We start from the raw sequence: 27,435 nt of genomic DNA, 5'->3' as shown, positions 1-27,435 counted from the left end.
CTGGAAAGTACAACAAACTAATGTGAAAACTGCTCAATCAAAGAAAATTTGGAAATCCTTGAAGCTAGGTAAGCAAAACTGGTAAATGGGTTTTATATTATTACCAAGACCTTTCTTTTAAAATGTAAATGTGCCAATGGAACTTCTAAAAGCTGTCCTGTTTTTTCAGAGTAAACCTTTGTTGCTCTCAAAATACAGGCGGCCTCAAAATGTAACTCACATACCTATGTATGTAAGAGGCAATAAGTTTACTGAATGAGAAAGCATATTGTACTTACCACTGAGTATCGTGTTGGAGTAAAATCATTCCAGTTCAAAGCTTTCAACCACTGTTGGGTTCGAGCAGGGTCTTTTGGAAAGTAAAAGACTGACACTTTTGGGCCTTTCACCAAATTGCTTTTACAATTTGGCAAACAACAAGTGGACGGCATATTGTAGAGGCAATAGAATTTAAGTTAAAAAACCAACAACAAATTATAGAACAATGAAGGAACAATAACAATAGTGATAACACAATAAAATGAACACAAACTACACTTTCACTAGAACAATAAACATATAAACAACAATATATAATAGCAAACAAAAATTACTTACGGCAAGTAATCCCAAGTCTTGACTTTAAACCTTAAAAATTAATTTAATCATCGAAAAACTCAATTTCCACAATACAAACAAATGCAAACTGTCAAACCCATATATCGGCCATATTGGAATTTTTGGCATGCACCTTCTTGGCTTTCTTGTACAGAGGGCGGTGTACAGTGTAGTTTATCACTCAGAAATGTTACAGTGCCGAGTTTTGACATTTTTGAAGTCACAGTTGCCATGACTTTGACAGTTGTCTCAAAAGACTATAGAAGTATTAAGGGTTAATAGAAGAAACGGTCTTAAGTTCTTAATGTTGATAATTTTTATTGTACCATTACTAAAACTATTAGATATTACTTCATATACAACACTCATCAGATTTTCAATATATCATATTTAAATTCTATAATTTGTTAATTTCCTCTCCTATGACTCTTCCGTCTTCTAAACAATGATATGATTAAAGTTTTAGACTCAAAATCTCCAGCTTAACAGGATCTGTGGTTCTGGGAACAAGTCTTGGACCAGGAATCAAAGAACTCTCCAGGTGGACATTGTCTGACGATGGCTTCGCCATAATTGCAAATAACGTAGGTGAAACAATTTTCCACACTTGCCATCAGGAAAAACCTTACCAAAACAATTAAAACCACTTTTTGGGACTGACAGTTAAGTTACCTGTCAGGAGCGCAAAAGTTCCAGCTAACTCGAACATCAATGTGACCATCACTGTCATCGTCTGGGGAGTAATAATTGCCACTGGCCTCCTCAGTTGCTGGAGTGACATCTTCTTCACCAGTGGTGGTACCTGTATTAAGCGTTATGAAAGTTGTTGATATTTACTTGGGTACTGACCATCAGTTTCGGTGGTTTCAGTGATTGGGTCTAAAGTCGTGATGGGTTCTTTCGCCTGACAATCGGATTGCCAAAGGTGAACGCACAGACGCAACGAAGGGCTGAATTCAGTACCAGGAGCACATTGCCTTTCAATCAATCTACCATGTTCGCATTGCAAATACAGAGTGCAATCAGTAGGGTGGGGGTGGAGAATGACACGGTCGTCTGAGCAGTCAATTCGATTCGAATTGATCAGTACTGAAGCTGAAACTTAATAAAAAAATACTAATTTGTTAAAAAAACTTTATATTAAACTTACTTGAAGTTGCAGCGCAACTTAGGAAAAACAGCACGTTGAATAGGCCTGCGGGTGTCATGTTGCCAGATAGGAATTCGAATGGTATTTCAATTTACGATCAATTGCTGTTCGATTTTATATATCACAGTATTGCCTCGTTATCAATTTACAAATTGGGAGGAAACGATTAACTACGGATAAAGGAATTAACGCTAAAATTTCCTGACGAGATTAGATCAGCGGAATTCAAAAGTCATCTACATTTCTCCTTAGGGTTAGTATAAACAGCAGTTTATACAGAAAATTTACCCCTTTTTCTGACTATCTACTATTTTGAAAACAATTGTTTCTATGAAACATGCACAATAACAATTAATTTTAATATTAAAACGTGCTGCATTTTTGCAGTCACGCGCTATGAGGCAATAAAAAGAAATCCCTAACAATCTTTCTAATATCCTTTTAGTGTTAAGGTATGTAAGAAATGCAACAAACTGTAAAATTTCCGGTGGCAAAAATTTCTAGAGAGTTAAATGCTTTGTCGAAAAATTTCCATTCAAGGAACAGTATTTATGAATTTGTAAAAATCATTAATATGTAGGTTAGAGCGTCGTTTGTGACTTTATTCAGTAGTATTTAAAAGAACATGGTATTTTCAAAATTATTCTAAACGGTTTTGGCAATTTTAAACAATTCTAGAAAGTTTAGGGTACTTAAAGGTACTTTTTCAGCAGTTCAGGCAGTTTTTGGAAAGTTTTCCATCGTATATAGGGGTCTCTGACAGTCCCAAAATAATTCTAGGTAATTTTCAAAATTCTTTCTTGACGTCATCTCAATTTTGTTTGATTTTTACTGTAACAAAAAATGACAGACGACAACAGTCACCTTCACATAACATGCACATAACCTTAAATTTTGTAGTTATGTCAGTGTTTTGCATGTTATATCAATTTATTATTAAACAAATATAAATAATTCTTGTTTGTTCTGGGTTTCCTTAAGCTGTTTAGTCATGAGTTTCACTGGTTTTAGAAAGTTCCTAAAACAATATACCCCCTTAATTGTTGGTGTACAGTTGATTGTAGGCATTCACTGGGGTTGGTTGAGACTGCAACAAAATGAAGATGTTGTCAATCCTGGGGATAAAAAGACTCTGCCAATTTGGACGGTGAGAATGATCCTTTAGAACGTTCCAGATTATCTTTTTGCCAATCCAAATACGTGATAAGTCATTTATTAATAGAGAAAAAGTGGTTTCAATTTTCAATCAACTGTTGATACAACTAGAAAAAAATCAACCTAAAGATAATCATAACACTTTTTTAACAATAAAAATGTATTTTAGATGATTACGGAAGGGAAAAAGAAACTGGTAGGACAAAATACTACAAACAGTGACCCATCTGCACATAGTTAGAGACACCAGGAGAATAGGTACTCTGGACCAGCAGACATCTCCAAGAAGCTGTCCAAGCAGGTCAGACTTAATAAATTATTAAACATGATTTTTTTATTGTTTTTGTAAATATGGATTGTTCTGTATAGTAACTTTTGGGGTAGAAATTAATATATTTATATTTAAATGCAATTACAACTTTATTGACCTGTTATGTGCAAATTGTTATAAATAGAGTGAGACACCAATACAGAAATTAGAACAATTACCTACCTCATACAAAAATATGTCAAACACTTTCTACCTAATTTTCTTATGTACAGTTTAGTGTATTCTTGCAGACTAAAAGTATTTACAATTCTTAAAGCACAGTTATTTGTTGTGGGGTTTTAAACGTTAGTGCAAAACAATATAACCTATTTGAAAAAGTTAAACTTTTGTCAAATGGTTGGTAGGTGATCCAACTTGGACTTGGTCTGATTCTGATTGTTTTGCTGTGGACTTATGGATTTATTGCTCAATGTCAGTTGTGGTAAAGATGTGGAACCTCCATTACTGGAGTTCTGCAAAAATTACTAAATATTGGGTTGCTTGAGTTTTTTTTTTGGTGACTCACCCTTGATCGGTTTCTTGACAGTTTTTCTTCCTTCTCCTCATTATCTTCAATTTTAAAGGTAAAGTCTTCAAAGTAGGGATGGTTCATAAGCTCAGTGCAAGTCCACCTCTTTGCTGGATCTTTATCCAGACATTTCTGAAATGTCCAAGTTTAAACAACCATTTCAAGACACTAAATGTTGCTACCTTTAGAAAATCAATGATAACTGAGCCACACATGGGCAGTTTAACCTCTAAAGGAATAAGCTGTTGGGGCTGAGGTAAAATAACTCCTTGAAAAAAATCGTTGCTTTTAAAAGCCTGCATGTGACGCGGCAGTAAATCACCCACAGTGCATCTGATTAGATAGAGTTGGTCCACGTCGGATTTTCCTGGCCATAGGGCTTCGCCCTTTATCAGCTCAGCCATAACGCATCCTAAACCAAACTCATTAAATCATTTTTTAAGGTTAAATTTTGTAGCAAATACCTATAGCCCATATATCAACAGGAGTACCATACTGAGTGTCGCCAACTAAAAGTTCAGGAGAACGGTACCATCTTGTTGCCACATAATCTGTGTAGTTTTCTCCAGGATCTAATTTAATTAGTCATAATTTAGCAATTTGAATAGGTAAAGCAACTTACTAAGCATCCGGGCAAAACCAAAATCGCACAGCTTCACCACTCCTGATGATGTTAAAAGTATGTTTTCAGGCTTAATATCCCGGTGAATGCATCCGTGTTGGTGGCAGTACGACACTCCTTGTATGGTCTGCCAGATGATTTGTTTGGTCACCAATTCAGGTACTCCTCGGGGGTGTTTTTCCAGCTCGTTCAATACGGTTCTTTCGCAATACTCCAGCACCAAGTGTAGGCGCCTCTTTCTTCGAAACACCTCCAGCAGGTTAACTAAGTTGGGATGCTTCAGATTCTAGAAAAATTTAATCAGTTTTTGTTGCTTGGTGGGATTAGTATGGTACCTTCAACAATCGGATTTCTCTAAGTGCAATTTTCCGTATTAATGGATCTTCCTCGCTTTCTGTGAATTTCTTTATAGCCACTATTTCTCCGGTGTCGCGGTTCTTGCATTTGTACACTACTCCATAACTACCTTCACCGATTTTGCTAATTTTTTCGTAACGTTCCATCGCTTTAGATGATGTTCGGTTCCTGTTCGTGTATTAATAATTTAGAAATCAATGTGGAAATTGGTATATAATGGGGATTTCACTACTTGGGACCTTGAACTTGCCTCTACATAATTTGTTGTGATCCTGGGATATTATTGAGCGACAAAATTGTTTGTGTGTACACTTCAATGAATTAATATGTTAAGTAACTTTTACAGCTTAGAATTTTACTTCATGTTAATTATCTGTAAGTGACTATTCTGATGTTACTTACCGTTTTGATAGTAATTGCACCTGGTTGCCGAACAACCACAGTTTACTCCCTGTCAGCCATTTCTCCATTAGACTATTTTCACTAAACTGGTTATTATTAGCGACATTGTAAGTGTGATTAGTTTGTGTGTTGACTAGTTATGGTAGTCATAGCGACCACTTTATTCAATATTAGTTCTTCAGTACAGTGGGTGATTCTTTGAGTTTTCATATTATATTACAGTAATTGATCAGTTTGAAATTAGTTTTATTTTAACTTTATACTAAAAACTTTTTTGGTAGAATGTTTCAATAAACTGCCACACTTTTCTATTTTTTCTAGAATATTGAATCTAGAAAATAATTTGTATTAAAGTATATCAGGTTTCACACATAATAGTTGTCTATTTTTAGGCCGTTTTGCCTTAAAAACCTAAATATATTTAATTCACAGTGAAACTGAGTTAGTATTTCATGTTTTGACAGCTTTTATTCATTTCAATAATTAATATTTTTCAAATAACACTATACAAAGTTTGTTTTGTACGTATCTAAAACGTTTATTAAAATTTTCATTAATTTTAACAAATCTTACTAGATTCAACAATGATGATTAGCTGTAATCATACATATTATTGCACATGATGTTTGAAAACAAATACAGAAACTCTAACAAGAATAACAATTAAGCAATCTAGGTTTAGTTATTAAGAACAGTAAATAAATTGTATCCTAGATTTGTTCGATTTTCGGTATAGATGATTTATTTAATTTTTACTTTTGAACTTTTTCTGTTAATTAAAAAAAAAACACTTTAAACTACTGGTTATGAATTGAAAAATAAAAAAAATACTCTAATAAGCACAGTGGTTGGATTTGCCTAAAAAAACCTGTAAAACATATTTTGAAAGTCACATTACAATTAGCCTATAGAGAAAATGATAAAATGAGATGGTAAAATTGTTTGTTATTAATGGCACCATTGGTCTTTCAGGTTAGCTAATGTTTAGTCGCTTTTGGAATGTATATGCCCTTCGATACCATTTTCTTCGCTGGAACCGTCCTGGCCCTTGACAGTGAACGTGACGTAGTACCGTTTGTTTTGGTCCAATTTGTCCGTTGGCAGTGATATGACTTGCTTGTCAGTCCCGTGGCTCAATTCCAAAGTCACGGCTTTTTTCGGATTGATTTTAGGTAAAAAACCTCCCGTGCCCGGTTTGCACTGTGTGGAACCTTCGAAACCTATTTTTGGGATTGAATGGTGGTCCATTTTTGGCACTGAAAAATAGATGCTTTATTACACGTAACGCTCGCAGTAATACATACAATAAGCTGCACAGGGAACTCCAGTATAGGCGTGGGTAGCATGCATACAACGATGAGTGCTCTGAGTACACAAAAGAGGATTGACGTGCTCGGTTGCATCTGGCAAACCACGTAGATAGGCCACGTCGATCTTCTGCAGCTTCCTCAGCGAGTCATACAGGAACTTTTCGAAGCTTTTGAAAGAGTAATCGTCAGCTATGTAACGGCCAGCACCAACTGTTGATGAGCAGGATTGGTTGTACTGATCGATTGCCCTTTTGACTAGTACCGCCTCGTTGTGTTGACCCGCTCGAATTTGACTGCGTTTCAACTCGAGTAAGTGCTGGAAGATTTTGCGTTCGAGGTGGTACCTGAAGATCATAGTTCACCAAGTCATTTATTTGTGGTAAGGTTATTAGTAATTAAACTAAGTGTAGAATTTTGGTAGTCAGCACAGTGAGTGACCAATCACAATTTTCCACCTGTTCACTGTGCTGTGATTTATGGAAATGTTGCTAAACATTGGCCACATTCATAAAAAGAAATCGATTAGCAATCGAGCAAGAGAAAAATCATATTTTAAATTCGATGGACAAAATGACGTTTAAGTAATGCTTTTTCAATTAGTAATCGATTTATTTCAGTGCATAGTTTACATGTGCAACTCACACAATGTGACAACAACAATGTGATAATCATTGATAATAATTCAAAGATGATAGAAAGATCGAGTATATTTACACTTTCTGGCATTTACTGAACTTTATATTTTCTACTCTGTAATCAACATACCTTCTAATGTTATTTTGTATGCTTCTTGTGACTGACGTCATATTAACTCCACGCTCTGACATATTCTTCCATTTCGGAATTCTGCTACTCCTCGGACTGGGTTCAAAGCCCGAATCGATCAAGTTGCTGCTTTCGTAGTCGCTGCCCGCACTCCTCGACTCTCTTCGTCTAGTTTTCGGCCTCTTTTTCACTTTTTTCTTCTTTGTCGGACTCAGTCTCGCGTCGTCCTCATACTCCGTACCGCTTTCGTTGTCGCTGTACATGGAAGGAAGAACCGGTGCCGACTGGTTCGAATCCGGCCTGTTTAGGTGTTTACGTCACTATTGCTGACATACAAAACTAAAATAACACATACCTGTCACGTGTGCTTGCGTGTATGTTGGGTAGGGAAGGAATTCGAGTTTCAATTTCCGAGTGTGTTCTCCTGTCACGTTCCATCAAAGTATCCAATTGTCGTTCGCTTTTTGACAAAACCGTGGGGATTTTACTGCCTCTAAACTGTTTTCCTACACCTCTAAACTTGGTGTCATCAGACTTGGATCGAGGTTTCTTCTCATCTTCCTTCGTCTTCCTCTTCTGGTCAATTTGGAGTTCTTTAGCCTGTCTCTCGCTGAGCACTTTAAAGCTCTTGTGACTTTTGCTGGCTTGCTCCATCGAATCGCTGACAATTTCGGAAGGGGTGCTTTCAATTTCTTCAGACTGAGGTTCGTCAGTTTTGAAGATCTTGATTATGGCCGGTTGTTCAGTTTTTTTGAAACGAGTTTTAGATTGTTTGCGTTTTGGGTCTGGTTTCTGCATTTCTTTTGTAGATTTGTGATGGTCTTTAAATGGTTCATCAGTTTTCTTTGGTGATTTGGAGGTTAGTTCTTGCTTCTCAGTTTGGACTGGTTCAGGTTCTTTTCTTTTTATTTTAACTTCTGGTTGCTGCACCAATTCAGTAGCGGTTTCTACAAGGTTTTTGGCTAGTTCTTCCAAAACTTCTTCTTTTCTAACTGCTTCTGTTATAGTTTGCTTTTCTTCTACCTGTATATCCACTGGTTTCTCCTCTTCAATTTGAACAACTTTACTTTCAGTTGTAGCTTCGTTTACTACAGAATCTTTGCTAGTTGTTGGTGCGTGAACTTGTCGGTGTTCAACTATCTCTTCTGCTTTTTCAGCAGAAGGTTCAGTAGTCTTTAGAATACTTTTAACTTGTGGTTCCTCCTTTACTTCCTCAGTTTTTGTCATTTTAGTGGGTTCTGGGTGGACACTGGCTTCTACAATCAACTCTTTAGGTCCTTCAGTTTCCTCGCTGGTGTTGGATATGTCGGGCAATTCTAGAGTGGCTACTTTCATTTCGGTTTTGAGCTTATGTGTATCGATAACTGTGTCCATGGTGGTGTCGTCAGTGCTTTGGCCCATCTGTGGTTCTTCTTCGGGTTCAGATTTGTTGACTTTGGCACTTTTCGGACGTTTTTCTTTGTCCTCTGCAGGAACAACAATCGTCTCTGTGGTGTCAATTTCAACCTTTCGTCCTGGTGAGCTGTTATTGAGTGGCCCTTCACCGTCTACTATTATTTCCTGGGTCTGATGCACGCTAATCTCAGTTCTGCCGTTAATAGTGATTTCGTTACTGTAATTAATTCTGCTGGAGCCTGCAGTTTTCTGAGGAGATTCACTTGTTATGGTGTTAGTGGAGCTGTTCACTGTAGTAACCACTTTTTTTTCTTTTGTTTCAGCTTTGGCAGCTTCAGCGTCACTTTCAGACTGTGCAGTTTTCTTCTTACGATTTCTCATGCTCACTTTGCGTTTATGGACCTTTTTGGCGCTCTTAGCTTCGCGCATCTTGTCTTCTTCACTTTCGGTGCTACTGTCCCCCCAAAAAGTGACATCGTCACGGATTTGTAAGCTCATAGAGCTGCTTACTTGAGCCTCCATAGCGGGTCCTGTTAGTCTGGTTGCCGGAACTCCACCGTGAAGTTGCAGATACTTGGCAGTGGAACGGAAGCCTCTTTGTAGAGCGCAGTCTAATGGGGTCATAAACACGTTTTTGGAAGTCCGTAGGACGGGATTGACTGTGGCACCCGAGTCTAGAAGAATCTAGAAATTCAGTAAAATCATTGTTGAGAGGGTGAACCGGTTAGGGATGGACAAATATGCAACCAAACATACGCTCAATTGTATTTTATGTGTTTGTGGACTGGACATGTTTACCCTGCGACACGCTTTTCACCACTAAACCTAGATTGACCGCGTTAAAGAAAAAGCTCTCAGAAACGCATTACCCCTTAACTTATTCTTTATCCGGATCATCTACGTTTGCGTGAAAGGCCAGCAAGTGGGTCAGTTAACTAGGTGTCGGAGAGGGGGGAAGAAAATTGATATTTTTTGGCATTTTACCGCACACGCTGGACACGTTTACCCTTCAAGGGATTCTGTCTGGTAGCGACCAGGCTATGATTTAAGCGTGACTCTAATACGTGTAAATCACGAAAGCTCCAGCCTTGATGTGTGACGAGGTTGATAGGCATCTTATTAATATTGAGAACTGAATTAATGAAGGTCAAGGAAAGCAGGGGTAATTTTGTTCGTCAGTTAGCGAAAATAGCTGAAGGTTAATGTGAGTTATGTTAAACAGCCATATTGCAGTGTTGCTATAAATCATTTTGAGAAAAAAATTTACTTACTTTACACATATCAACGTTGTCATTTAAGGCAGCCATATGTAAGGGTGTTCGCCCATCATTGTTTCTTGCATTGACTTGACTTGGCCTCATATTTAACAGCCACGTGACCAGTTCTCTGCGGCCAGAAGCTGCGGCGTCATGTAAAGGCAAATCTCCTCTACAAACATTATAGTGACTTAACATTTTCTCGGTCTCTGGAACTTATTTTACCTGGCATTCCTCATCCATAAATTAGCCCCGCGAGCTCCAATCAGTTTGACAGTTTCGAACTGACCTTTGGCACATCCACAATGGGCGGGGCTACGCCCTTTGCGATCTTGTCGGTTTGCGTCCGCCCCATGGGCTAGTAACAGTGCAGTGGCGTCCGCATGACCTAGCAAAGATTATTTTCTCTGTCAATGTAAATGCTCCATCATCTACGTATACCTAAAGTGACTGCATAATGCAGTGCGGTACATCCATTACTATCTATCACATCAGGGGAAGCCCCACATAAGGTTAGCAAAGTGTCCAAACAATCTGTATGGCCACGTGATGCTGAACAATGCAACGCTGTTAGTCCATCCCTAAAATTAGCTATCATGATAGTGGATTGTGATTGGTCAAAAACAGCAGCTTTCAGGCTTTTTTTTAGACCAAGATTACCTGTCAGATGATTCGACTATGGCTCCCGCTCTTACTAAGGCCAGTATGGCTTTAGCAGATCCTGCACTAGCCGCCCACAACAATGGTTGACGTTTGTCGCCATCTTCCACCGACACCTCAATATCCTTATGACCGAGCAGCGTATGAAGTACTTGAAGACCCAAATGTGAGTCCTTATCCTACATTAGAATATCAGCAACTTGGTTGATTTAATTCTAACTTTCTGATTTAATAGATTTTGAACTTGAAAGACTTACCCCTCCGCACATTTGAGCGGCATAATGAAGAGGATAACCTCCATGAATGTCGGGAGTGGACACTGGAGCACCTGCTGCTAAGACTGCCCTTAAAGCCGTTGTTTCACCACACACTGCAATTGACGGTAAAGGTGAACAAGTTTTTATTGAAAATTTCAACCGCAAAACGGTGAAATTCTAAAAGTAGACTTTTATCACCAAGTTTACAGCACCCATAAACGGAATCATTAAATATAATCTGAGGAAAACGTTTTTTTTTAATTCAAAAAACATTTGCCTAACTTTTTGTATGGTTTTCTGGACGTGTACAGATACAATCTTTCTGGGTCACTTCTCACCTGTTGTAATAAACTCAAAATGACGTAGTATTAGGCGAAAGTGAGCTAAACAGTAGGCCAAACGGTAATTTAGGTCAGAATGTGGGTCTGTAGATTTTTAAAGGTTTGCCATAAAGAAACACTGCTAGTTTGATAAAGACCAACGTCTAATTGTTTTATGTCCGTTTCCCCTACTTTTACTAACACCCCTTTAAGGGCAACTTAGTATTTTTTAGACTGCGATATTTTACACATAATCTGTCACATTCAAATCTCAACTTATGAAAATGTCGGGGAAGCGGGCATTATTTACTTGACTGTTTTCATACATTAACATAAATGCAATAATCTTTAATGTTATAAGAGGCGGCCATACTGGATTTAAAGCTGTCATTGTGGTGGCTACTTTTACTAATTTTGGCATGAAAAACACGAATCCGGTGTCACCACCCACTATTTTGCCACTGACAAGTTTCAAATAATTAAGTTATTGGCGATTTTTTTTAAAAATGCACGGAAATTTTGTCCAAATGAAGGTTTTTCTTGGACTGCTATACTAACCGCCAATATGACGGATTTAGACGTGTCAAGGTGGTAATTTTAACTAATTTTGACATGGAGAACTTGAGTCTAGTGTCCGTTTTGCTATCTGCCGCCATTTTGTCTTTGAGAAATTAGAGCATTTCTGACACTTGTCAAGACATGGCTCCAGTCTAATTTTGGTCAAGTTTTAAGTAAATAATGTTATATGAGAATTTCCGTCACTTTCCAAAACTTGTAAGAATTAAATCTGGGTTTATATTGCAAAAAGATATGAGAATCAGATCACGTGACTGCGACGTATTTTAGTTGACCGTTCAATACTCCACTGGACCCCTTGCCTTATCTAACCTAACCTAACCAATTTTTGCAAATTTCACCGAATTGTAATTTTTTGAAGAATTAATTATTAGTTTAAGATATTAAAAAACTTAAAAAGATAATGAAACTACTAAATAGAAAACACAGTGTACTTTAACAAATATCTTCTGTCTCGATCACGTGATTATGACGTATTTCAATTGACCGTTCAGTAGGCCACTGTTGAGTGGAGTTTTTTTTACCAAAATGTAGCCCAAGCAACGCTTTATTTGATCACCCTGTAAAACTTGACGAGAAAAATGGTTAGTGACAGCGCCTGATGGAAAAAAGGCAAAGTGACACCCAGCTCAAGCCAACAAAACACTCTTTGGTTTGACAGGCCATAACTTTGGTTGTGTGAAAGCTAGAGAGTGGATATTTTTACCAAAATGTAGCCCAAGCAACGCTTTATTTGATCACCCTGTAAAACTTGACGAGAAAAATGGTTAGTGACAGCGCCTGATGGAAAAAAGGCAAAGTGACACCCAGCTCAAGCCAACAAAACACTCTTTGGTTTGACAGGCCATAACTTTGGTTGTGTGAAAGCTAGAGAGTGGATTTTTTTACCAAAATGTAGCCCAAGCAACGCTTTATTTGATCACACTGTAAAACTTGACGAGAAAAATGGTTAGTGACAGCGTCTGATCGAAAAAAGGCAAAGTGACACCCAGCTCAAGCCAACAAAACACTCTTTGGTTTGACAGGTCATAACTTTAATTGTGTGAAAGCTAGAGAGTCGATTTTTTTACCAAAATGTAGCCCAAGCAACGCTTTATTTGATCACTCTGTAAAACTTGACGAGAAAAATGGTCAGTGACAGCGCCTGATGGAAAAAAGGCAAAGTGACACCCAGCTCAAGCCAACAAAACACTCTTTGGTTTGACAGGTCATAACTTTGGTTGTGTGAAAGCTAGAGAGTGGATTTTTTTACCAAAATGTAGCCCAAGCAACGCTTTATTTGACCACCTTGTACAACTTGATCAGAAAAATTGTTAGAGGCAGCGCCAAATGGTGAAAATTCAAAGTGACACCCAGCTCAACCCAACAAAGCACTGTGTGGTTTGATAGGTCATAACTTTGGTTGTGTGCGAGTTACAGAGTGGATTTTTTTACCAAAATGTAGCCAAAATAACGCTTTATTTGATGACACTGTACAACTTGACCAGAAAAACAATTAGTGACAGCGCTTGATGGAGAAACGTCAAAGTGATACCAAGCTCATGCCAACAAAGTACTCTGGTGTGACAGGCCATAACAATTTTGGTTGTATGACAGCTACAGAGTGGAACTTTTTACCAAAATGTAGCCAAAATAACGCTTTATTTGATGACATTGTACAACTTGGCCAGAAAAAAATTTGTGACAGCGCCTGATGCAGAAAGTTCAAAGTGACACCAAGCTCATGCCAACAAAGTACTGTCTATTTTGACAGGCCATAACATTGGTTGTGTGAGAGCTACAAGAGCAAAACTTTTTATGATCTATCATTTGGTAATATTTTTAATTTTGACAGGTATCAAAAATTTCATATCAGTAAAAAAATTGACACCCGTCAAATTTTCAAACATGACCACGCAATAGATATTGTCTCTAGGAACAGATTTATGATCAACTTAAAATGTGAGAAAACTGGTGAATGATAAAGATGTGTTTAATGAAAAGTTGAACTTGCTGTTATATGATTGGTTGAACGAGCTGGCAACACTGTTTTTACTAAGACTCTTACTTACCAGTTGCCCAGTGGACTACTGTGTGCTTCTCGTTATCAACCGAAAACACATCAGCCCCGTTAGCCAAAAGGAACGTAACCAACTGGGTGTTCCCCGCAATAACGGCCAAATGAAGTGGTGTGAACCCGTCTTCGTCACGGGTTTCGATCAGTTCGGGTGCCGCCATCGTCAGGTAGTCCGCCGCCTGTGCCGCCCTTTTGCTGTCACTGGTGCAGCAATAGTGGAGCGCCGTCTTGCCGGTACGATCCTGGTCGTAGACTGTACACGACGGCTAAAGAAAATGCCCAAATAACAGAAAAAGGTGCTTACAGAAGGAAAGCTTTGAGGGAACTGAACCGGCAAAATGAATGAGTTGCTATGACAATCCGGGTAAATAATAAGGGAAACCCCCTCTAAAAGACCATTCACCTTCCGGTAACTTAAACAATACTACTGTAGACATGCAGCACGATATTTTGGAATATTTATTGGATTAATAGTTTTGCTTTATATACTGAATTGCACTATTGTGTGTATTCTTAAACTTGAAGACATTGAGTAGATCGTGCTTCACAAAAGCGTTTTTAATTAAAACACTCGTTTATTTTGTTGTCGGGCGTTTTCTAATTAAGGGCATGCGATCTGTTTACTAATATGAAACTAATATCCATGCTTATAACCAAAAATAGATGATGGAAATCACAAAATCAATGATATATTGATGGAGGACTCATGATGGTCATAGTCAGTCAATATTTTTAATTTTTACTACTTGACCAAATGAAATTAGTGGAAATTCTCATTGATACTACACCATTTACACATGTAGTTTAGAAAATATCACTTGGGTTTTAAAAATATAAGTTGGATTTCAGAATCTATAACTTGTATTTCATTATCGTAAATTTGGTTTTAGAAAACGTAAGTTGTCTTTCAGATTCGTCACTTGTATTTCAGAAAAGGTCACTTGTATTTTAGAATGCGTTATTTCAATTTCAGATTTTTTTGTGTTTCTATGTGGTTATTAGTTCATTGTTTTTTTTTAATATCACTTTAAGCAAAAAAACCCGCCCATCGGGTGTATTAATTTATATAAAATATACAGGGTGTCCCATAACTATATGACGGGGGCATACAGGGGAGGTCAAAATAATACGACTTGTTCATATAATTTTTTTTTAAAGTCACGGAAATATCGAGCCTCCAATTAACGTTTTTGGCCGTAACTTTTGAAACATTTTGTATATTGTAATGATTATTGGTTTTAATGTTTTATCGAAAGAGACCTTCTATTTGACATGAAAACCAGGTATCTCGTCTTCGAAAGGCAGGAACTAACTTAGCTTAAACTTTGACAGCTGTCATTACTTTCAGCTGCAAACGCCATTAATGGATACTCTTGACATTTTTATCGAAAAATTGTACTCTTCCTTTATTTCGATAAAATAAACGAGATACGGTTTTCGAGATAAAACGATTTTTTATTGAACTGCGTAAACCACAATGTTATTAAAAATAATCGTTAAACTATTTACTTTTTTTTACTTATTTCCTTTTTTTTAGTTTCTTTTTTTGCTTTTAATAAAACTTTAATTTTCCAAATTACAAATGACCATGTCTAAAATCCAACTGCTCTTTTCTATAATACAAGTGACTAATCTGAAATACAAATTGCAATTTCGAAAATCAAAGTTATTATTCTAAAATTGAAAGTACCTTTTCTGAAATACAAGTGATATTTTTTAAATCCATCTTATGGTTTCTAAAATTCAACTGACGCTTTCTAAACTACATGTGTAAATGGTGTAGTTAGAGGGTGGGTCTGGAATTTAAACTTTTTGCCATAAAATGAATTGTTGCCAAACTCGACTTCTCTAACTTTCTGAACTTTCTCATTCAAAAAAATGCTAGTTTATTAAATCACTTAAAGGTGAATAACAAAAAATTTATGAATGTTTCTTTGACTTACGCTATTCATCTAGTTTTCCTTGCACTAAACCACCACCCCAAACCAAGCAAATTTAAAAACCAAAAAACCGCCACAAACCTGCGATCTTGTAAGGTGCCGGACTCGATCTACGTCACCCTGTTGTGCGGCGTACATCAGCAAAGTGACACCGTGGGAAAGCCGCCGACGACGGCGCCCCCGCGTGCCGGGGACGGCACCTGGAGCCGCCGCCGCGCTACACATCACGCCGTCCCTCGGTGGTTTTTGAAAGCGCACTCTTCGTTTGATTTCATAGCGGAATCTACAACAAAAATTAGTTTCTAATTTTATGTTGCAAAACTCACTACCCTCATCACTGTGATTGATATATTGCTGGTAAATGAGTAGAACCAGAGAACTGACCAATCTGTGACTAACTGCCAAATGGAGCTGTTATTAGGGAACTAACTATAGACCACATTTCCTTACGTTATTATGATATATTGAATAGCCTTTGTTTCTTTTGTTATGCCCAATTGCCTAAATGTACCAAAAACGTGCTTTTGTCTTTGTTTTCCAATGGCAATTATCGATACTATGATTTGATTTATAATAAATTTTGCTATTTTTAGATGAAGTTACCTATTAACATTCTGCACAGTATGTTCAGCACGGTGATTATTTGAAATAATCTAACCTCTGTACCCCAAATTGATATCAATCCGTTTAATGTTACTGCGGTGTCTTTATTGGGACAATATCACACAAAGAACACCCAATACAATAAATCTCAGAATGTGGGAATGGAAGTGCCCCTGACCAGTAAATCTGACCTAGATTTTGACCAGCAGACACGCAAAGTTATCGCCGAAATGCTCCTTTTACCCAGTTTGGCATGTAGTCGAAAGGTTATTAGGTTTTCATGCTAAAAAATGTTTGTTTTTTAATTCTGAATCAATGTAAATAATACGACAGTTTCTAGACTGTCACTGTTTGTGTGGTCAAAAAAAGCAACACTTTTTTCTTACTCAAATGCTGCACATGTAGACTTAACAGAAGTTCTTCTCTCTAATAATAACAACTCTAACACTAATAATTCTCTATTATGGTCTGTAATTGAATATTCAAATCTCAATCATAAAAATATTCAGAGCAAATAAAGAAATTGCGTGCGTTACATTACAAAACTTGTCCTTCACCTTAGCAATGACAAATGCACGAAAAACCAGGTTTCAATCATTAAAAAAATTAGAATAAAACCATAATAAAGTGCGTATTTTTCACTGTTAATGGCACACCACTTGAACGTACAAATTACGTGCAAATACCTTAAATCCTAATGGTTGTAACATGCAAAAATTTCGATTTTGTTAGATGTTATTTTTATAGTGTGATGGAATAAAGAACATTTCTCGTGCAAATTGTTCTAAACTTTGCTAAGCTTGCGTGTTTCGTCTTCGTTTACAAATCCAGACGTCAATTAAACGGTGTGGCATGTTCAGCAAATTTGTTGATATTCTTTTACTTTCCTTGTCACGAGCGACACTTAACTCCTCAAACAACTTGAGTGCTGAAATAAACTTTTTGTTTACTCTTGCATGTCTTTGCATAACGGGAGCAATGAGATCCACCTCACACCGCTCCACATCATGATGAGGATTTAAATGGAGAGCACACAGTGGAAGGGACTCACTACCCAATGGCAATGCACATCTCGCCGATCTCCCAACCGACGAAATCTTCAGAAAGTTTAGTTTCGAAAAACAATTTCGAACGGAACTGAGCACCAATAGAGATTGGAGCAGAGAATCCATTCAAACATTGAGAAAAAATACCATAATATGGTATACGGACGGATCTAAAACTCCCGAGGGGACTGGAGCAGGAGTCCATGGGCTTCGTACCAAATACTCCGAACCCATGGGCCAGTTCCCTAGCATTTTTCAAGCAGAAATTCACGCCACAGAAAGCCGGTGTATTCAGTTCAACCTCGACAGGAAATTGCGATCCTTTCCGATAACCAAGCAGTCATCAAAGCGGAGCTCATCTAACATCAACTCGATGATGGTTCTGGAGTGCCTAGGAAAGCTCAATGATCTAGGAAGGAACAACTAGGTAACCCTCCTCTGTGTTCCGGGGCACGTCGGAATAGAGGGTAACGAACAAGCAGATACTCTGGCACGAAAAGGAGGATCAGCGCCACTGATCGGGCCAGAACCATTCTGCGGCCTTGGAAAAGCATATGTCCAGGAAGAACTCAATAAAGCTGAAGAAGAACTGAGAGCAAAGACTTCCAGGTCTGAGGCAGGCCAAAGACTCATAGAACACCTAAGGAACCTAGGCCTAGAAGAGGAGAGTACCTGCAAGTTCTGCGGAGAAGAACCAGAAACACCCCACCACATCTTGCTGGAGTGTTATGCTGTAAACCACAGAAGATTAAACCAGCTGGCTGTGGAAGAAATACTTCGAACAGACCCACTCAAGATCCGGAAATTCCTAAAGGAACTAAATCTTGAGGGGCAGCTATGAACAAGGAAACTTTGAGATAGCAGAAGAAGATGGGGTACAATAGATCTAATCAGGGTTGCAGTACATCTGTCACACCTACCATTACCATTATTACTTTCGATAAAACAAAACGGTGATTGGTCAAAAAAGCAGCTTTCAGCTTTGATCAATCACAAACTATAGACATTACTGAAAAGACAGTTTTGACACTTGAAACAGTGACAAATTTGATGATGACACCTCCAAAAAAATCAGTAAATTCCTCAAAGAAAGTAAAAGCATTAAAACTGCCATCGAAAGCTGCGGCCAACACAAAAAGTGAGGTGACCGTGAAATTTGGAAAACCGGTTCTACAGGTGACTTTCCAGAAAATCAAAAGTTTTGTCACCATTTTCGTGGTGATTTACGTGATTATGGTGATTTTCTCGGGCAATTTGCTCTACACCGCCATTCGGATTAGAAGCCACTTGGGGGCCTTCATCAACATGATCTCTAAAGGTGATGGAGAAGTGTTGCCCACCCTTTTAGCGTTGCCAGTTTTCCTATTTTTATGTCTGGATACCGGGATTTTTTTCTTGATTTACAAGATTTTCTCCAAAAAGAAGAGTCCTGGTGTTAATCAAGTGCTGTTTATATTCATTTTGATTTCAGTTGTGATGGTACGTTGTTTTACTTAATTACAACATTTTAGTCATTGTTTTTAGATTGTCGTTACACTGATTGTGATATTTGCTACTCTGGGCCACGTTTACGGATCGAGTAAAGGTATCGAAGATGGCATCATCAAGGCCATGGAAAAGTATTCGGAAAACACTTTTTACAAGAAGCAAATCGACAGATTACAGTTTGAATTTCAATGTTGCGGCAGCAACAAATACAACGACTGGTACAATATCAGTTGGATGGAAAAATCCATGTCGACCAAGTGATGAGGACTGCATGGTATAATATAAATTTAATTAACAGGAAAAAACAGTTCCAGCACCACTCAAACTGGAAAAACCCCGTTCAGTTGTTGCGCGATAAAAACCAAATTTCCTTGCATCCATTTCGATATAGAAAACGTGGGGGTAAACTATTTTTACACCCCCGAATTTAATTTGAGCATCTCGGAGACTGGCTGTCACACTAGAGTTGTAGAGAAGAAACGTCAAGTAGGGATGGGGATTATAGGAAGTTTGTTTCTGTACATGTTTTTTGAGGTGAGGGCTTATATGATACCAGTTACCCCCGGAAAGTGACAGGAATTTTTAGTGTGTGATGCTGGTTCCCGCCAGATTTTTGCAAACTGGACACTCTGTAGAGGGCAAGTTTGAAGGAAACAGCAAGAATTACGTGGTTTGGCTTTTGGGTTCGTATACAGGGAGGAACCAAATGAATGGTCCTCCTGAGCCACCTCCAGTCCCTATTGACTTAATGGATTGATTTACTATGAAGTTTAAAATTTGTTTATGAAAAGTAATAGGTTAAACTAGTCTTGTTAAACTTGTGGCAATATAAAAATAAATAATTTCTTGGGTTGTATAAGTAACCTTATTTGCTGCACACATGCACCTATTATAAGCTCTGGAACTGGGTTATTGTATTGAAATATAATAGGGGGCCAATATAAATATGACCTACATTTACCCCCCATGTAAATGGGTGTTGTAAACAAAAATCACAATTTTGTTGTTTACAAGTTTTAAAAAAAAGTGTGCCTCGTACTTTCTCAAATTATGAATGGGACTGTTACTAAAAAACTGACTACTTACCAGTCGAATTCCTCTGCAGGAATTTCACTAATGGCCTTAACGGATTTGGCGTGAAATCGAGCCATGTATTAAAACTCACACACATATGTGGGAATGAGGAAACGCTTGCACTAAACAGCCCCCAACGGCAAAACCCTTTTGTTTTGTGCTGGCTTTTATTCCCGATCGTCATGGTGACGCGTAAATAGAGGTCGTTTACATTTTGTATGTTTTTTTTTCGACAAATTAAATTGAACTTATTTTTAGAATAATTTTGTATAAATAAATGTGTAATTAATATTTTGTTGAATTTTACTGGGTACTTAAAAACAGTGGTGACTAGAATGTGAAATACTAAAGACGAAACTATGAAATATTATTATAACTTCAACTGAATACGTCGATGGTGCCTCCAGTGTTCTGTCAAAGCACAATCTACCACTCACTGTCAATTGTCAAAAACTGGGTCAGCTGTCAAGGGTTTGTTTGTAAACAAATCTCCTTGCAACTGTTTTGTATTCATTAATTACAGCAATAAACAAACATTTTTGCGCCGATTTCCATTTTAGGAACCTCAAACCATGAATATTCCACTACGTGCTAGAATGACCGCTAAACTGGACGGGCCGGCACGCATTTTTCTAGTTGATTTAAACGCGCAAGAACACCGATCATTGATTGAGTCGCTCCTGAAATGCTCCAAGTTTAGAGCAGCGCTCCGCGTAATATTGCCGAAATGGAGGCACGTAGCGGTAAAGAAATTAAAGATACGCAGCAAGTTATTATCCAGTCAAGCAACTATAATGTCACTGTAATCCCTGTGGAGTTTCCGGTAAGGAACCGGCTGTATAACTGCCAGGATAGTGAGTACATGAATGATCAATACAGGTGAGTTTCTATATTAGTTTTACGTGGGTAGAGAGTTTTGTGTTAATATGCGGTGACACTTATTAAGTTGTAATAACAGCCACAACATTAAATAGAGAGTTTCATTATAACTTGGCCTAATGTTCTGATAACTGTTATTAAAGTTTTACTACATAAATTTGTCATCCAAAAAGCATTAAAACACTTATTCCAATAGTAGATAATCAATGACATGTCAACAATTTTATAAATTGAGCTATTCATGTTATTACATTCCCTATTTCATTCTTAACTTAGTAAATCATTCAATTGACTATTTTAGTTACTGCCAAGACCCAGTAAAAAAATATGCCAACATCCAAACTCAGTGGAGTAATAATGACAAAATGGGAGCAGAAACCAAAAAAGATTTAATGGGTTTTGATGACTTTAATGAGAATCAGTGCAAGTGTAAGTAATAAATACCAAGTTTAATGTTTTTATTACTTTAAAGTGCATTTTACATAATTTGTTGTTTAATTTAGTGTCAAATCGGTTAGCCTCCAATGGGGCATCCTACTCGAACGACACCACTTACTGTCAGGACGTGAAAAACTACAATTCGGTTCAAACTCAATGGAATGACAATGCGTTCTCTGGTTTGGAAGGAAAGAAGGAGCATCTAATTTACGAGGAAATCGGCAACAACCGCAGTAAGTACATTTACCTACAACACTTCTTAACTCTTTTTCTGATATAAGTCCTAAAACCGTTATGCCACCAGGCATATATTATAGGGTTGACTAAACTGTTACAAAATCCTAAAATAGTTAAAGGGCTCGCTATAAGTAGCTTCAAAGACTTGCACGGCTCTAACCTGGTTTCCAAGTCGCATTTATAAGCCACATACAGAACACAGGCTACAAAATACGGAGCCCACGTGATCAGAAATGACATGGTAGTGAACAGCACTATTTTGATGGCTTTCCACTTGTTAGGGACTAGATTACGGTTTTTCTGGGTTCTCCGGCACACTCTACGTATTGGCAGCTCTCTAGTACCGCGGAAAACTCGAACATTGTCTTCATAATCGGTTTGTTCCGATATGGTGTACACTGAAGACACGGAGTATTTAATTTGTTTGATGTTGGCGATTGCATGGTACAGAATGATCGAATAGAGCACCATAACGAGCAGAATTGGGATTAGCCCTATAGTGACTGTGATGATGATCAACGGGTCTGGAGCTACGGCTATAAACCAGCACACTTTTCCGTTCATTGTGTTTCCGGACCAACCCATTACAGGTAGAAAGCCAATTGCTAAAGCTGTAACAGAAGGAGTTATTCAGAGATTTTTTTGAGTAGTTTAGAGGGAAATGCTTGAAACACAATTTTTTACTTCAAGGAAAGTCAGAAATGCAATGAAACACAATTTCAGTTAGTATGAAATCTGGGGGTTAGGGCCCTGAAATTTGCTATGTAGCCAGTAAATTTTCCATAAACAAACCTTACTTTACTGAAACAGTAATCATTACCATCAAAAATGAATTAAACACAAATGAAACACAATTTCAGTCAGTATTAATGAAATTTGCGGATTACGGCCTTCAAATTTGCTGTGTAGGCAGTATATTTCCATAAGCCACCTTTACTTTACTCAAACTGTGTTAAATACCATCAAAAAGCAAGAATGAAACACAATTTTAGTCAGTTGAATAAGTTTTTTGGTATCTTGTATAGTTTTCAAAATATCCGCTCTAGAAAGTTACTCCAGCTAATCGCGTGGCATCTGTCAAGCTTACAGGCATTCAAGAGCGGATATCCTTAAAACTATAAAGAATATGGAAACACTTGACTGAGTGAAACTTGTAGCGAAATTTGATCAGCTTTTATTTTGTATAGAATGGTGATGTCGGTAGGACACACAGTTTTCGAGATATAAAGAAAAAACCGGAAAGTGAGAGTTTCAAAAGACTTTTCCCTACTGTTGTACTGTACATTTCCCTCTAAACCTTTTCATTGACTGGGCTGAGTTTAATGTCACAAAAGTGACTGACTTATTCACTAGTGAAACACACTGGTGGTGGAGCTTTTGTAAGTTTCTTCATACTTTACTATAAAAGGTTTGAGCACTTACCCATAAACCAAGTCATTGTAATGACAATTCGAACTCTAAAAGTGCTTATCCATTTGCAATATTTGATTCCGTATACTATGTACAAGTATCTGTCCACCGCCAGCAGACCCACTGAGTATATCGAAGATATTGTGCTTGTCACTATCATACCTGCAATTTAATATTAACTACATAAAACAGCTTGATAATCCACACTACTAACCCATTTGTATGGTGCATACGTGATGGTTCCTCCGTTCCTTCGGATAGAATTGTCCAATAAGCACAGTTATCCCAATCACCATGTCAGTCAAGGCTACATTTCCTAAGAAAAGATAGGTGAACCTCGGTTCTACGCCTGTCAAAAATCATAGTTTTAGTATGTTTTTCAGCAACACTGAATTGACTTACGTTTTTTAATTAAAAGTCCACTAGAAATCACCACACTTAAATTAATAAAAACGATAAAAACTGCCACTACTGGTATAACGTAATCGTAAAAGCTCAGGTAAGCTTTGATTTCGTCGTCTTCGAGTTCCGCCGGGGTGAGAAGGCTGTTGCCCATGTTCGCAACATGATTCCCGTCGTTATCTGAGTTGATGTACACCATCGTTTTGTAATATATCAATTTTTGTTCACTAAAAACGGATAATAATTCACTTAATGAAGTTTGGGCCGATAAAAAGGCCATCATTCAAATCCCCGAAATAGCTTTGCCTATCAGATAAAGAGCGTGGCGATAAAGAAGTCAACAGCAAACAAAACCGGCGTAATAAAGGGCTAATATGGCACCCGATAACGCGAATACAGCCTTCTGTCTGTTTTTGTTTGCTCACCAATTAACGATTATTTTTTTTTTACGCCCCGATTGTTCAAATCACGCGGTTATTACCCGTGTTAGTTGAAAGTACAGGTTTTTGTATGATAAAAGATTAACACTAGCAAATTTTGGCTCATAATGTCAAAATTCACATTAAACCTTGTCTGGAAAGTTCTGCATCAAACTAGACATATTAGGATGCCTATTTTTACATCAACTCATTAAACCATATTATTAAGTACTGGTGCACGTTTTATCAAAATGATCAAACTTTGTTATTGTTGTTGTTTAGTATGATTGATTATAGTTAACCATAACTAATTGCATTACAGAAGAGACTAACAATACTTTAAATGGAAACCAGTCAGCGGATTCGGGCGCCGCCCAACAAAATCCGACGATTAACGAGCCCTTCGAAGGTCCCGTAATCCCTTTGTGCGTCTATTTGCATAACAAAACCGTTATTATGATGGAGATTGAGGATACACCTGCGGCCACTTGCGAATTAATTTGTCAGGCCATAGTGAATTGCGACGAATTCGGCTTGAACAAGTCTCTGGCCGTGCAGGTGTTTACTTTGTGGATGATTAGCCCTATTTTGGGTAAGCGGTAGCTCTCAACTTGGACCTGTATAGCTGATTACGGGGGTCGTAGAAATCCAACTGAAACCGCACTCAAAACCGTACGAAATACGGGAGAATTGGAGGAATCTGATTGAAAAGTACGGTCATGCATCGGTGAACAGGAAAGAGAGAGATGAACCGAAATTGGTGTTTCAAAGGAACATTTTCTTTCCTAAACTATTGGAGGAGAAAATTAAGTGAGTAATTTTCGATGTCATAGTCTATAATGATTTTATGACATTGTTGTTGAAGAGATCAAAAAATCTTAGAACTGCTCTACGAGGAATGTAAATATAATATACTGAATGGACGGTATCCGTCCGAAATTCCACATTTAATCATGCTGGGCGGGATTCAGGCTAGAGAGGAACTGGGCTCTTACAATCCTCAGGTAAATCAGGACCTGAAATGTATAAGTTAGTTTATCCATTCAATAGAAAATCGTTTGAAAATCGACACATCTAATCACCGTACAGAAAATGCGATTAAAATCACACAAAACTTATTTTTAGCAAACTGTAATTAACTGATAAAACTTCATTTTGGGTTATTGATTACTGCCTATATTAAAAATAAGTCATGATTACCTAAATACTTAACTTGGGATCAGGGTTTATTACTTTTATAGGAATACATTATTGAGCTTATTTAGAAAAATGTAAATTTTTAATGCTGCCTATCTACTTAGGCCCAGTACTTTCAGTTCAGAATAACTTTATTCTAAGGATAATATCTATGGAAACCGTGAAATCAGACGCTGCTATTGGTCAATTTCGTCATTTCTATAGAAATTATCCTAAGAATAAATTTATTCGGAGGTGAAAGTACCGCCCCTTAGTCAAGTTGAATTTGACAAGGGGTTTACTGTACAGCTTTCTTCTGAACCATTTCCCTTTCATTCCCAATTTGTAAATAATTCTTAATGTTAGCAAACAGTTAAGTTAGTAACTCTGCTTATTAGTGGCGATTCTAGTAGAACAACTCGTTTTAGGTCCATACAACCCATTTCTTCAGAGAGGAGCAATCTAAATTCCTTCCGGCTCATGTGAGAAAAAGCCCCACCTGGACGTGGCTACCTATCAGCAGTAAAAATTCCGCCGAAGTACGTCTCTTAGAACAGTTCAAAAGAATTCCCAACACTGCTACTAACCGAAAGTTAATCAAAAAATACTTGGAGTACTGCTGGGGTTTGCCATTTTACGGGTAAGAGTTCTGACCTGTAAATGTTTTGGTTTTCACTTCCGAATCATGTTAGAGCGGCCTTCTTCGAAGGTCAAATCGAAGAGCCGGTACGTGGTCTGATATCTCTGCTAACCCACCAAGATATTCCAGTTTTGGTAGCCATTAACGCCCGAGGATTGTACATTATCGATGACTTGAATTGTGTAAGTGAAGCTTCTTAATCAGAATTTTTTTAGTGTTAACGTGTGTTTCAGCAAGTGGTCTTGGGGTTGCGCTATGAAGAATTTAGTTGGGATTGCAGCAAACCTTCCAGAGAAGACAATCCGGACTGTTTGCCTTGTTTGTTTATTCAGTTTGGTGTGGTCGAGAATGGTGCCAGGGTGTCCAAAATGCTGCAAGTGTTTTCCAGACAGGCAACATTGATGGACACTTTGATCAATTCGTATGTGTCTCAGTTGAATTCCAAGACAAATGATGATGTTGATAAAGGGTATGATAATCAGAGTAACAATGATACTGGTAAGCATTTTTTTGTTTTGTTTGTTTTCTTTATGTACATTTTTGTGTTGGTGGTAATAGGCCTGTCCCACAATTTTTTTTTTCTAATTATGGCATATAAAGTGACACTTTTCAAAACTGATTAGAGTGACAAAACGTTTTACTTTATGTAACTAGTTACATAAAGTATCACTTTATGTAACTAGTTATGAAAAGTTCATTTCATCACTCCCTGTTTTTATGCATTTCCGTAGAAACATATGGGCGACATCCATCATAACATATCGTTGTCACTGTTTATACAAGGTGCTATGAAAGTGAATATTTGTGTTAAATCACTTTAAAAGATGGTTTTCACAGCTTTTTGGTCAAAATTAGAAAAAATTATGTATGCAACACGTTTCGAAAATGTCTTATTGTGTAACTCATTCAAATTGTAGGACCTCGCTGCGCTCGCCCTACAAACATTCATTCGTTACACAAAATCGATCTTTTCGTAACTGGTTACATAAATAGCTATTTATTTCATAACTACAAAGACGGATTGAAAATATTATACCCGTATTTTTTTGTTTTCAAAAATATTAAGTTTAAATAGAAAAAAAATGATGATAAAAACTACATTAATCTCATGTTTAAAACGCCCGCCGTAGGTGACGTACTACACTATCAACCAATCAGCGACAAGAAGTGAAACAGATGGCGTGCAACAGCCAATAAAATCGCCCAGAATTACGTACGTCACATGCGCGCCAAAACAGATCTTTTAAATTTAATGGACAAATTCAAACTAATGTAGGAACATTTACGACCATAATTTTTTCTTCAAGAATATGAAAAATTAGTTTTTTGATCCTATTCTTTCGATTCCAGTCATTAAAACAAAAATTTATGATATGTTGGATAGGCCCATTGTGGTTGGGTTTTTTTATCCATGCTTATTTTGTAACTCAAGTGGTGGTTACGTCAACATCAGCGTTTCTTGGCAGACTCTGCAAAATATGACTCAATGACGTAACCGCCAACTATGCTGCCTTGCTCTATGTCCATGTTTTTTTTGTGATCAGATAATCACAACATGGGTGCGGCTAATCACAGTTTTTCGTCAAACTACGGTGTTCTCACCAACAAACTGAGCCGGCTAACTTTGGCGACCTTTGACGACGAAGGGCATTGCATTGGACAGATGGGTTCCTGGTCATTTAGTTACTAAACACTTGTGAATATATTTATTATCTTGTTTATGTGTTGTATGAACATCCTTATTCTAGTGTTTATTTTGGTTTATCGGCTAGTTTGTGACTGCACATGGGAACTTTTCCTAAATGACACTACCACTTAGAAATTAACCTTTTATTTTGTGGTGACTAATCGTCACAAAATCATAACAATAAAAATAAATTGATTGAGACAGATTTAAAAGCGTTTGTTACTCTCCAAAATCCTCAACATTTGATGGTTTTGGACGTACTGCATCATTGCTTGGTAT

At 37.5% G+C, this 27,435-nt stretch overlaps 7 protein-coding genes and 1 long non-coding RNA gene across 11 annotated transcripts in view; 3 read left to right on the top strand and 5 right to left on the bottom strand.

Annotated features, from left to right (window-relative positions):
• Window positions 1-890: 890 nt before the first annotated feature.
• Window positions 891-1,902, bottom strand: LOC145729524 (peritrophin-1-like). The gene is made up of 4 exons (XM_081980317.1): window positions 1,748-1,902; window positions 1,447-1,698; window positions 1,270-1,399; window positions 891-1,221 (listed from the first exon to the last, which is right to left on the bottom strand). Exons 1-4 carry the CDS (start codon window positions 1,803-1,805, stop codon window positions 1,080-1,082), a joined length of 582 nt encoding a protein of 193 aa, XP_081836443.1. The 5' UTR covers window positions 1,806-1,902; the 3' UTR covers window positions 891-1,079.
• A 688-nt stretch (window positions 1,903-2,590) lies between these two features.
• On the top strand, window positions 2,591-3,314 carry LOC145729528 (uncharacterized). Its single transcript, XR_014178395.1, has 2 exons — window positions 2,591-2,894; window positions 3,072-3,314. It is a non-coding gene; the product is annotated as an uncharacterized LOC145729528 (long non-coding RNA).
• Window positions 3,315-3,426: 112 nt separating this feature from the next.
• LOC145729518 (cyclin-dependent kinase-like 1) lies at window positions 3,427-5,429 on the bottom strand. 2 transcript variants are annotated; one of them, XM_081980309.1, is made up of 7 exons: window positions 5,123-5,429; window positions 4,699-4,888; window positions 4,364-4,649; window positions 4,206-4,313; window positions 3,924-4,153; window positions 3,739-3,873; window positions 3,427-3,685 (listed from the first exon to the last, which is right to left on the bottom strand). In XM_081980309.1, exons 1-7 carry the CDS (start codon window positions 5,188-5,190, stop codon window positions 3,563-3,565), a joined length of 1,140 nt encoding a protein of 379 aa, XP_081836435.1. In that variant the 5' UTR covers window positions 5,191-5,429; the 3' UTR covers window positions 3,427-3,562. The 2 variants fall into 2 exon arrangements, with proteins under 2 accessions (XP_081836435.1, XP_081836436.1); XM_081980310.1 differs by having other exon boundaries at window positions 3,559-3,697.
• A 141-nt stretch (window positions 5,430-5,570) lies between these two features.
• On the bottom strand, window positions 5,571-20,018 carry LOC145729512 (uncharacterized). The gene is made up of 12 exons (XM_081980300.1): window positions 19,881-20,018; window positions 15,739-15,940; window positions 13,713-13,983; window positions 10,766-10,878; window positions 10,509-10,687; window positions 10,290-10,429; window positions 10,074-10,236; window positions 9,864-10,020; window positions 7,553-9,276; window positions 7,198-7,497; window positions 6,427-6,776; window positions 5,571-6,378 (listed from the first exon to the last, which is right to left on the bottom strand). The coding sequence occupies exons 2-12, from the start codon at window positions 15,880-15,882 to the stop codon at window positions 6,107-6,109; spliced, it is 3,813 nt and encodes a 1,270-aa protein (XP_081836426.1). The 5' UTR covers window positions 15,883-15,940; window positions 19,881-20,018; the 3' UTR covers window positions 5,571-6,106.
• Window positions 10,783-27,361, top strand: Bili (FERM domain-containing protein 8 Bili). Of its 2 annotated transcripts, none has more exons than XM_081980307.1 (11): window positions 10,783-10,890; window positions 20,429-20,747; window positions 21,049-21,176; window positions 21,251-21,418; window positions 23,976-24,245; window positions 24,298-24,463; window positions 24,519-24,657; window positions 25,258-25,469; window positions 25,522-25,651; window positions 25,703-25,967; window positions 27,014-27,361. In XM_081980307.1, the coding sequence occupies exons 2-11, from the start codon at window positions 20,596-20,598 to the stop codon at window positions 27,157-27,159; spliced, it is 1,776 nt and encodes a 591-aa protein (XP_081836433.1). In that variant the 5' UTR covers window positions 10,783-10,890; window positions 20,429-20,595; the 3' UTR covers window positions 27,160-27,361. The 2 variants fall into 2 exon arrangements, with proteins under 2 accessions (XP_081836433.1, XP_081836432.1); XM_081980306.1 differs by lacking the exon at window positions 10,783-10,890 and adding an exon at window positions 20,208-20,339 and having other exon boundaries at window positions 20,392-20,747.
• On the top strand, window positions 15,935-19,653 carry LOC145729521 (photoreceptor outer segment membrane glycoprotein 2-like). 2 transcript variants are annotated; one of them, XM_081980314.1, is made up of 4 exons: window positions 15,935-18,482; window positions 18,831-19,051; window positions 19,103-19,328; window positions 19,381-19,653. In XM_081980314.1, the coding sequence occupies exons 1-4, from the start codon at window positions 18,357-18,359 to the stop codon at window positions 19,549-19,551; spliced, it is 744 nt and encodes a 247-aa protein (XP_081836440.1). In that variant the 5' UTR covers window positions 15,935-18,356; the 3' UTR covers window positions 19,552-19,653. The 2 variants fall into 2 exon arrangements, with proteins under 2 accessions (XP_081836440.1, XP_081836439.1); XM_081980313.1 differs by having other exon boundaries at window positions 15,935-18,785.
• LOC145729520 (glucose-dependent insulinotropic receptor-like) lies at window positions 21,178-23,433 on the bottom strand. Its single transcript, XM_081980312.1, has 4 exons — window positions 23,235-23,433; window positions 23,047-23,181; window positions 22,845-22,994; window positions 21,178-22,033 (listed from the first exon to the last, which is right to left on the bottom strand). The coding sequence occupies exons 1-4, from the start codon at window positions 23,431-23,433 to the stop codon at window positions 21,429-21,431; spliced, it is 1,089 nt and encodes a 362-aa protein (XP_081836438.1). The 3' UTR covers window positions 21,178-21,428.
• lobo (coiled-coil domain-containing protein lost boys) overlaps window positions 27,285-27,435 on the bottom strand; it is a 68,849-nt gene continuing 68,698 nt past the window's right edge. The window contains exon 13 of the mRNA XM_081980304.1: window positions 27,285-27,435. Coding sequence (XP_081836430.1) covers window positions 27,363-27,435 — 73 coding nt within the window. The 3' untranslated portion in view covers window positions 27,285-27,362.

This window comes from Ips typographus, linkage group LG5, assembly GCF_016097725.1.
Source record: "Ips typographus isolate SLU linkage group LG5, UJ_Ityp_2.0, whole genome shotgun sequence".
Taxonomy (NCBI): Eukaryota; Metazoa; Arthropoda; class Insecta; order Coleoptera; family Curculionidae; genus Ips; species Ips typographus.
This window is presented reverse-complemented; position numbering and strand designations above follow the sequence as displayed.